This window comes from Melopsittacus undulatus, chromosome 2, assembly GCF_012275295.1.
Source record: "Melopsittacus undulatus isolate bMelUnd1 chromosome 2, bMelUnd1.mat.Z, whole genome shotgun sequence".
Lineage (NCBI taxonomy): Eukaryota > Metazoa > Chordata > Aves > Psittaciformes > Psittaculidae > Melopsittacus > Melopsittacus undulatus.
The window spans coordinates 21291737-21302960 of NC_047528.1; the positions used below are offsets into that span (position 1 = coordinate 21291737).

The 11224-nt window shown below is 47.4% G+C and overlaps 1 protein-coding gene across 1 annotated transcript; it reads right to left on the reverse strand.

Moving 5' to 3' along the window:
* Positions 1–532: 532 nt before the first annotated feature.
* Positions 533–9241, reverse strand: HMGB1 (high mobility group box 1). Its single transcript, XM_034073365.1, has 5 exons — positions 9048–9241; positions 6080–6242; positions 5626–5771; positions 4489–4663; positions 533–2535 (listed from the first exon to the last, which is right to left on the reverse strand). The coding sequence occupies exons 2-5, from the start codon at positions 6227–6229 to the stop codon at positions 2359–2361; spliced, it is 648 nt and encodes a 215-aa protein (XP_033929256.1). The 5' UTR covers positions 6230–6242; positions 9048–9241; the 3' UTR covers positions 533–2358.
* Positions 9242–11224: the final 1983 nt, after the last annotated feature.

Consider the following 11224-nt stretch of genomic DNA (forward strand, 5'->3'; position numbering starts at 1 on the left):
CACTGGGGGGGGGGGGATCTCATCCTCACAAAGTTTATAATGATTGTATTACCTACCCTCTCCAGCCTTGAGCATACTGTTTGTTATCAATGTGCTAACCCCAACAGTCACAGCAAACACCCTGCCTGGCTGCTGCGGAAGCGCTTGTTACTCATCTTTTAACATCAGCTGAATCCTCTAGGTTACTTCTGTCAGCATCAAGCACCAAGAACAAAGGCACAACATTACAGGGATCTCATTAAGCACGTTTGTTCCAAGAACAAGAAATGCGTCTACTTTCCTCTGACGACCTGGGGAAACAAAAAAACCCTTCAGCACAAGAAAATTTATTTGCAATTGGTCATGAGCATTTGAAAGGTTGATACGCAGTTTAAGGAGGAAAAAAAAACTGTCCTAAGCTTTCCATCCCAAGACCTTGTGGACAGCATTGCTCTTCTGCCTTGAACAGAAAGCAGGGATGTACATAGCTGCAAACATCAACACACACACAAAAAAGCCCCTCAGGATATTAAGTGAGCCATTTAACTAAGTATTTAAAACCTCTGCAATTATTAGTTTATTAGTATCATCCAGGATTCAGATGTTCAATATTTCTCCTGAAGTTATACATAAATGCAAATTGAAATAAGAATCTGAAAGTCAAAATTGTATAACAAAACAATACTCCATCACAAAAGCGTGTAAAATTACAAGAATGCTTTCTTTTTTTTTTTGCCTTTTTTGTTTTTTTTAAACACTGGCACTTGAGAGAACCATAATTTTGTAACCACAAAATTGCCAAATTGTCCCCCAAACTGGTAAGCAGGTATATGTGAAAATAGTTACAGTTGCCAGCACTTGAAGTTTTACTAAATATGCAAAAAACCCCTTAGCTTTGGTTTTGGAAGAGAACTATAGTTGACCAAATTAGACATTGTTGGTATACCATAAACATTTCACTTTTTAATGCAAAATTTAATAAAATGTACTTTTCCATACAGCTATATTTAACTTAAAAATGGGCAAACATCAAGAGTGCGGTATAAAACCTAACAGGAAAAATACATCTTATCTCATTTTCAATTTGAGACAATATACAGCTTTGTTTAAAGGGCTAAAACTAGAATTTCAAGAATACAAATATGAATTTACATAGATTTAACAAATAATAATGGTACCATTTATAGAAATCTTAGAAAGAAAATTCATTTCTTGTGGGCCATTTGCTACCAGGAGAGTTTCATGGTATAAAGCCCGTGGCCATCACCAGACCTGTCACCAAAAAATAATATGGTAGTTTCATGCTTTTAACTTTACACATTTTAGGTACGGTCATCGCTCGCAAGTGTCCAGAGATTTACAAATCCAACTTCCATTACATGGTAACGGAATCACACCTGTAAATGTCTCCACACCAGACGGGCATATGCTCTTCCTATGGGTCCTTCTAGGACAAAATTGAACATTCCCTCCCTCCCCGCCCTCCCTCGCCCCCCAAGTATTCCATTCCTGTAAAATTGAACTCTATACTTCTCAACTCTCCAAGACTGGTAAACTCATGCAACTCAATAGAATATTACATTTCACAAACATCTGAGCAAGTTTCAGGTTGTTGAGATTGAATTTTTTGTTGGTTTGTTTCCAGTTATGGAAGAATATTCGTTCATCATATGCCTACGTATTTCTTTTCTTACCCTATCCCGATTATGCAGGGTATGCAGATCAAAGCTTTGTTTATCAGCTGGTTATATGAAAGATGAAAACTGTAATATTCCCATGATCCCATACGGGTATTCAATAAAGCAAAAGATGAGTTCCCCTCAAAAAAAAACAAAAACAAAAAAGAGAAAAAGGATGATTTTCCAAGGGCACCTATTGAAAGGACAACAATACTAATAAAAAAAAATTGTATTTACTTAGAAGCATTCAGAATGTCAACAAAACAGCTGCAACTTTTCTTGTTTCTCCTTTTCGCAATTACAGAGTGGTATTCAGTTAACAGAACAACAATTATTTTTTATGATGCATCAGAGACAACTGAAGATGAAAAAGGAACTACATCCCCATGTAGAACTAATTTGTGCTGTGCACCAATAAGAACCTGCTTTAAAACTCCCATGCCAATTTACAACCCCCACACTGTACCAGGCAAGGTTAGTGGCTGTTGAAATACCACTAAGGACAGGGCTATCTAAAGACACATTCGGTAGTGTGTTAACTATACAAAAAAAGAGACACTGTACAGTTTAAAAACAAATCTTACACAGCCTTACATTTCAATTTTGTTTTGTTTTGTTTTTTTTTTCTTTAAAAGGAGTGAGTTGTGTACAGGGGGGTTAAATGCTTTATAGACAAGAAAGAAATTGCTCTAAAAGAGACTTATTCATCATCATCATCATCTTCATCCTCCTCCTCTTCCTCTTCTTCATCATCTTCATCCTCTTCATCCTCATCCTCATCTTCCTCCTCCTCCTTCTTCTTCTTGCTCTTCTCAGCCTTGGCAACTACTTTTTTGCCTGCATCAACCTTCCCTTTGGCCCGGTATGCAGCAATATCCTTGGAGGAGAAAAGCAGGAAGAATCTCAAAGATGTAACCAGCCAAGTGCTCTGAGCAACTTCTAAATGAAGCCCCCCAAGGTATCTGCCCCTTCTCCACATCCACAGGGGTAGGACTGGGCACTGTACCTGCAGTTATAAAGGGGGTTAAGGCCCAAGGATGGAGAAAGGGGAACCCTCTAACACAGAACTGATACTGGCAAGCTGGAACACACTGAGGAGCCTCTGCTGTTAAGACTTCTGGGAACAGGTTGGAAAAGCTGCTGCCTCAGATTGTAAAAACACAGCTGAGCCCACTGTCCCTTAAGGAAATGAAGTAGGGAGACCTCTTAAGGTCCCTTTGTAGCCCTACCTTCTACAATGGCTAAGGAAAGGCACAGGAAAATCCTTGTTTGAAGCACGGGATTGTAATTAGCCATCAAGAACATCTTGGAATGACATGTCCTAATATTCACAATGTTACACCTCAGTGAAGAGCAGTTATACAGAATTCTGCCTAACTGAAGTTTACAAAATAAGAAGGTATAAGAACTTGATTAAAGGGTAGACAGTGCCACCTTCTGCATGCAATAAATTTATTCCAATTTATAATGCACAAAATTCAGTTCCTGTTACAGGGAAATCAAAACTGTACCTGGAAGGCCAGGTCAGAAAAGCAGTGAAGACTTCCCAACTTTGTGCCAAAGTAACAAAAAAAATTACGTAACAGAATCAATCTACAGGACTGAAACATACCAACAACAGAGAAACGTCAACACATTTATGCAGATGGCCCAAAACTTCCAGTATTCCCCACCCAGCAAACATTACACCACTAATCTCAGTTCCTGCAGACTCCCTCAAAGCTCAGCATGGGATTTATAGAAGATATGATATCCACCAAGTCAAGCAGTGAAACTCCATTTGTAATTCTAAGAAATACAGGCAGTACTAGTGGAGATCAATACCTGGGAATAAAGATTAATAATTCTACCATTTTAAAAGTCTCTCGTGAGTTGCCTTGGCTGTACGTATAAACAATTACCATGCTGAAGAGTTTAAGCTGCACAGGAAGGACAATGTGGGAAAGCTTCGAGATCTGCAATTCCTCTCCAGCACATAATTAGGACTCAAAGGAGCCACCTTGATCCCTAAAATGCTGTAATTTTAAAGTGGTTTTGTTTGCCAGCAGGAGAAATACCAGAGGAAGGTCACAGCACGCAAATGGCTATATATATGTGGTATACATTAGCTATAGGTGACTGCTGATCCATTGTAAAGCATCATGTGGGGATGCTAAGACAGGTCTCCTCCTCCCTTAGGTTCCTTGTGTTGGGATAGGAATCTGCCTCTGGAAATAAAACCACCAAGTGCTACCCTGTGTGTGCAAAGGAGTTCCACAGCTCCCATCATGATGCAGGGATTCAGCTTTAATAATCTAAGAAATTGTATGATGTGTTGCTTCATATGTTTATTAACTATGTTTAATTACTAGAAAGGGGTACTGGAAAAAACACATCTAAAATTAGTATCTCCTTAGTGCTTTGACATTATCCCAAGAATAAATTCAAGAAAGCTGTGTATCAGCAATCTTAACATTCAGGGATGCTCATCAATCCCTCCAAAATTAGGGAGAATCAGTTTATTCTTTACTTGTGTTATTTAATACTAACACCTGAACCCAGATACTGCTGTGACCTGTGGTTTTAATAATGAGACAGACACCATGGCATCTGGTAAGCCATCACTAATGATCTTGAACTACAGATGAATGCAAACAACTCAACATAAGGGACTGCAACTTAGTGTTATGGTAACAAACCTCAGGCCTCCTTATTTTGAGGGTATTTTCCAACAAATACAATCAAATTTGTCATTGACATATTATCATTTGCAGTATGAGAGTATATGAGAAAAAAAAGTCAAAATTAAGGCTTGACCTCCCCAAAACATCTCCATAAATGTTAATATTACCTTTTCATACTTCTCCTTCAGTTTGGCAGCCTTTTTTTCATAAGGCTGTTTATCATCTGCAGCAGTGTTGTTCCACATCTCTCCCAGTTTCTTTGCAACATCCCCAATGGACAGACCAGGATGTTCTCCTTTGATTTTTGGACGAAACTCGGAGCAAAACAAGAAAAAAGCCGAACTAAAGAGGAAAAAAAGAGAAAATATTTTAATTTTAGACTTAAGGTTTTGTGACCCCAGGTGCTTTTTCTTAAGTGTTTTGGAAAATCACCTACAAGCGAGACAAACATTAATGACAATGGAAAGCATTAAAACTGAACAAACTACTTCAAAAACTTAACGCATCCTTGTTTCTTAAGCAATGCCACACATCTGGTCCAATTTTCAGCAGGACCCCAGAAGGGCAAATTTTGCCATACCATCTGCTGACAACATCTCAAAAACAAGTGAATGATGCCAGAGGAGGAAATTTTATGTCAGAATTGTTAAAAGATAGAGAAGCTGCATTATTTGTTACAAAACTTAATATTTTCAGATGACAGCATCAGCCCAAGTAAGAACATTCACTTCTACTGGAACTTCCCTGTTCCTTTCAGCATTAGCTCCACTTAATACATACACAGACGAAAACTGTATTGCTACCAAGTACTGATGTTGAATAGGAGGTGAATCCATAGTCAGTTGTCGTTCTGTAGTGACTGAAGTTTTAATTCTCCAAGCTGGTTCTGTCAAGATCATCACTCTAACCTGTTCTGTGTAAAAGGCTGTAATTTTAAGTGAGCTGCCAATCAAAAACTTTGCTCACGCAGGTGACGAGAGCAGGCCTTGAAATATTTCATTGCCACTTTATACTAGAATTTATGCTCTTAACAGAAATTGAAAAAATCTGAACTACACATTGTTGTTCTTTGTACCTACTTTCAGAGGCTGACATGATTCCAGCTCTGGTAACATATGAGCTTGGAAGTAAAGACCTAGTATTTCTAACTAAAATTTCAACCCATCTTTATGCTACTGGTCAGGAAAATCAATGTCATCTTTGTATTTCTGAAGCTCCTAAATCGGGATAATATGATCATCTTATAGATACACTCCACTACGATGGTCCTGAACTAGATAAGCTAAAACTAGAAATTTACTTACGGAGGCCTCTTCGGTGCATTTGGATCCTTGAACTTCTTTTTTGTTTCCCCCTTAGGTGGTACATAGTTTTTCATTTCTTTTTCATAACGAAGCTTGTCCGCCTTTGCCATATCTTCAAACTTCCCTTTCTCCTTAGAAGACATAGTCTGGAAGGCAATTACAATCACAGAGTATGTCAAGTTGGAAAGGACCCATAAATATCAGAATGGTACATTAAGATTCAAAAGCACATCCAAGTCCATTCAAAAATGTGAGTTATGGGAGCTAAAGGTAAGGCAAGAACAGTGGACTGTTACCACTCATCTTGTAACTGCACTTCATACTTATCTAAAACCTGAACTTTTAAAGAAATCACTTACAGTCTTGAGTAGTTTCACACAGAGCAGTCACTTAGGGTTTTGATAAAAATAATGATCAGGGGATACCAACATGGATCCCCAGTGGTTATTCCTACCTTCCACCGTTCTGAGCACTTTTTTGAGAACTCTGAAAAGTTCACTGAAGCATCTGGATGTTTCTTCTTGTGCTCCTCCCGGCAGGTTTGCACAAAGAAGGCATATGAAGACATTTTACCTCTCGGCTTCTTAGGATCGCCTTTGCCCATTTTGGACGATTTTCTGTAACAAAGTGAAAAAGACATCTTTAAAACATGTACTTTCTACAAACCAAGGTGGGAAGAATAAGCCACAATGAAGGATCAGGCCAAACACAACCCGTCGGAGCAGTATTCTGGGATCATATAATGGGAATAAGTTTCTCTTCAGATAATTTACGTAAGATTTCTGCCATCGCTGGTTGAGGTGACCTAGACACAAGAAACCTAACATCTCAAAGGGCCTTCAAAATATGCAGGCCTATCCCCTGCAAATAAAAATGCCCTTTCTAAGCAATCTGAAGGCAACTACTGCAGTGGAGACTGCAGTTTGTGGTGATTACTGCTAGTGTATCAATCATATGCTTGAAAAGAATAAATTGTAATGAAAGGAGGGAAAAAGTACCAGACTACCCTGTCTCAGCTGGCCCTCTGGGTTACTGAATTCTCTCTTCCTACAGCCCACATTTATGTCCCCTCCCCTCAAGGCCTTGGATGCTCATTTACAAAATATGTGTATTATTCTTTTAAATGTTGTATGCCATAAATTATCACCCTCCTTTTATGTATACTGCAAAAGCCTATACCCTTTGTATGTGTACCTAGAAATACAGGAATGAAACACCACATTCAGTCAAACATGTTATAACCAAGCCAGGGATGCTGAAAGTATAACATTTACATACGAATGGCAGAGCTGCTCCTCACAAAAACTATCTGACTCTTTCAGGGACTGAGAGGGAATGAAAAACACCTTCCTGGAACTTTCACACCCAAGTCAGACATTCAGAGTATTTTTTCATAGCTCCCTGGAAAAAGCCACTTGCACACTGACAAAACTCGGCTCTTCAGCAAGAACTGAAAGATACGCTTAAGACAGAAACGAGTGGCACGCACCGCCTGCCCGTGTTGCCACAGAAGCAGTATTTCCTATCGGTTTGGCGGACAGACAGAAACAGATTTCTGCTCTGTGACTAAACACGTCCGGTCTGAAGTTTCTATCAAGTAAACAAGAGAGCTGAAGAACCAGAAGCAGCTCCCGCGTGCCATGGAGATGTTTCCAGAGCCAACCGGCACCCGGGGCTCGCCTAGCGGCTGGGGGGCAGCGGGAGGGCCGGAGCAGGGGTGTTCCACGGGCTGTGGGAAGGAGTAAGCACCGCAACCCCGGCGCTGCGACAGTGAGTTGGCGTTTAAAAGCCTCCTTCCCGCCATTTTGGACGCTTCCCCTGCGAGGGGGGCTCAGAAAACTTCTCAAGTCCCTTAAAAGACCTGCTGGAGATGGGGGAGGAGGACAAGATGAAATAAAATACGGGAATAAGAAAAAACCGGAGTCTGGTTATGATGAAGGAGCTGTGGAAGTTTTATTCTGCGTTCACACGAGGGCTCGCAGCCCACGGGCAGCGAGCACATGTCCAGCGCCAGCAGCCGAGGCTGCGGCTGCCCGCAGGCGGCGACCCCAGCTCGCGGCCAGCGCTCGCAGCCCCGGGACAAAGCGCCCTCCCGGCCGTCGTCCCCGTGCCCCCGCGGCTGGGCGCGCCGCCCCAGGCCTGCCCCGCTCTCCGCCGCCATGAGGCCTGCCCGTTGAGGCGAGGCGAGGCCTGCGCCGCCGCAGCGGCGGTGGCGGCCGCCATGGCGCAGGCTCCTGGCGGAGGAGGTCACCCGCCGCCGAGCCTCCTTCCATTTTGTGCGCTGAGGAGACCGAACAGCCCGCCCCCCCTTCCCCGGCCACCACACCTCCCGCGGTACGGCGGGCAGGCCACGCCGCGGGACCCCCGCTGAGGGACCGCGGCAGGGCAGGGCGGCGACCCCAGTCCCGCGGGGGCGCGGCGGCGGCAGCGACTGGGCGGTGCGGAATGGCCGCTGCTGGCGTCGCCCGCGCTCGCCGCCGCGCACAGAACATGGCTCCTTCCTCCCTTCCCTTCCCTTCCCTTTGTGTGAGCGCGCCCGCTACCCTGGCGCACACGCTCAGCCATTGCAGCCGGGGGAGGGCGGGCGGGGGGGAGACGGGGAGAGGTGGGTGGGAGCGGGGAGCTGAGGGGGGCGAGGCCGGCGCGCTTCCAGCGCCTGCCCGAGCCCCGGCGGGGACCCCCGTTCGCTCCGCTCCCCGCAGAGCCGCACACCCTGGGCCACGGGCCCCACGCTCGGGCGAGCGGCGGCGGCTGCGAAAAAAAAGTTCCCCCGAACTGCGCCCCCGCCCGCCCGAGCGCCTCTCTGCTCCGCCGCCGCTCGCCTTGTTTTCTCGCTCGCGGCTCCCGTCAGCCATGTTACAGCCGGGCGGCCGAGGGGCCAGCGGCTCCCCGGCCCGCGCCCCGCTGCCCCCGCGCTCCCCGCTGGCCCACCGGGGGCCGGCAGCACGGCGTGGCCCACCCGAAGCCCCCCGCCGCCTCGCCGCGCCTGTGCCCGCCAGCTGCCCCGCCGCCGCAGCGATGGCTACGGCGAGGTACCGTAAGCGGCTTACGGCGGGGCACGGCGCGGCCCGCGCCCCCCACGGCGGGCGACCCCTGGTCACCGCGGCTCCCCGCCCGGGCGGCTGTCTTCGCCCGTCTTCCTTTCCTCCTTCCCTCCTTCCCGCCGCCCCGCTTCCGAAGTCGCCCGCCGCCCGCGCCCCTGGCGCCCCCGCCCCGCCCCGGCCGGGGGGCTCTCCACCAGGGAAGGGTCTCCCGAGCACAGCTCGGCTCGCCTTTGTGTGCCGGAGCCAGAGCCAGCGCTACCCCGCGCTCCGCGGCCAGGCAGCGGCGGCGGCACGGCGGCCAGCACCGGCTCACCGCCCGGCTGCGAGAGAGCGGGCGAGCGCGCCCGGCCGACCCGGCGGCCCCCGGCGCGTACTCACCGGTGTCACAGTCGGCACGCAGCCCTAGCTCGGTCCCGAGCCCCAGAGACGCTACCCCGGCCGCCCGCCCGGCCCCAGCGCTGCCTAGGTCCCTGTGTAGCCCGGTGCACCGCAATGGCTGTGAGAGCGGGATCGATACGCAGCCTCCTCACACTCTCAACGCTGGTAACATTACTCTCAACACAGCCCCATCCCCATTGGCTGCCGCCAAGCCAGCCGCCGCGCCGATTGGCCGAGGCCCTTCCATTGTCCTGACCAGAGAGCTCCTCCGATTGGGAGCGGCGCGGGACACGTCACTGAGGATTGAAAGGGCGCGCAAATATAAAAGTGAGCTGAGGGAGCCGGGCGGCGGCGGGAGTTGGAGTTCTGAGGTAGCGTGTCGGTGCTGCGCCGCCGACCGGGAGCAGCGCGGCCCGGCTCTGCCCTGCCCGCCGTGACACGGCCTCTGCGCCCGGGGCAGCCGCATGCTGCCTCTCGGGGATCCCCCGCACTGCCCCGGCCGTAGCAGAGCACCGGCGCGGAGGGCGCTTTCCGCGTCTCTTTCCTCCAGCCTCGTGCAGTCCCGTTTCATGGACGCGGAAAAGGAGGCGCAGCGGGGCTCGAGGAACCGAGCCCGCGTTTCCCCGCGCCTCTCACCGGGCTTTGCAGTCTCACGGTGCGGGCCGGCACACGGGCTGCTGTGTGCGCTGCTCTGCCTGCTTGCACGGCGCTGTGGGGTGGGTCGGGGTTTTGCTCCCCGCAATGAGTAAGAATGAGTCGGAAGGTGCTTACTTTCTTCATGACGCCCTGGGTGCAAGGAGCGGGGGGGGGGGGGGGGCGGCAGGCAGGCAGTCCCCCCGGTCCTCAGCGCTTCAGGAGCCATACCCCAGCAAGAGGCAGGCTGAGCCGGGGAAAGGTTGGCAACCTGAGCCACATCTCACCTGTCCTCCGCTTGCACCCTGCTCCTCTGTTATAGTCGCTTGCATTATACAAGTCAGATGTAGAAAACTATAGAGCAGAAGGAATAACCCTTCACATCTGCATCACTTCACTAGCGCAAACAGCCTTGCGAGGAGCACTGCCAAGACATCAAAAACCACTATGCTCCCCTGAAGGGCATTATCAGTGCACTTACTGAGTAACAAACTTGAATGAAGAGAGGGGTATGCGGTCACAAATGTTCATGTGCAAACAGTCCTTTTTTACTATCTACATAATTACCATGTTCTCTTTAAGTCTTCCCTTATCCATGAAGTTTCAAAGGGTTTGTGGTCTGGCACACACAGGTTTGTCCTATTTTCATGTTTAGGTGGCCTACAAAATTTTTAAGGATTGTACAGAGCATCTCTTCATGTGACCTGCTACTGATATTACCAGCATAACAGCCGTTACAAGGGAAGAATAGCTCTTAAGATGTATTGATCTGAGCAGAGTCCAGTAATTTCTGTTCTGGATCCAAAGCCTGAGCCACTTGCTGCTGCTGCTTGGTTTATGATTGTTGCCTCCTAACATTTCCCCACCTCAAGCTGGTGCTTCTTTCAAGATCTTGCTCTTGTGATGACAAATGAATTCAAAATCTTCCTTCACAATTACCAATCATTTGGCAAGGTACCCAAGAGAAGTCGAAGAGCCTTCTATGTAATGACTCTAAAACTGCCTCATTTGTGAAGAAGTGCCGATGGACACATGAGGAGAGCAGTTCTGCTTTGTGAAATCATGCAGGAATACATGAACAACAACAAGCACTAATGTTGCTGTCTTATGTAAAGGTTTTTCTGGCTGGTTTGTCTCAAAGTTGAAACCTTTACACAGAAATGGAACAGAGGAAAACTGTAACAAGCACAAGCAGTTACATGGCCTGGTGCAGAGGCTCTGATAGCTGGGCACATACTGAACTTCTTTAAAGTTCCTTCCATCAAAACCAGACCCAAAAGGCAGGAAAAGGCAGGCATTTATTCTCACCTGTTGTCTAGAGCTAAGAATTTAGCAAAATGCAAGTGATGAGGAGGTTCTGATTATTTGACATATTCACTTCATGTTGTGCCATATCCCTTCTGATACTTTACAAACATTCCTCCTTCTGCAAACCTTACTCAAATCCAAATCTGTTTTACATTACACTCCACATGACAGGTGCAGTTGCTGAGATCACTTGGATAACATGAGCCACTTTTGACTTCACACACAGAGGCTTTGCC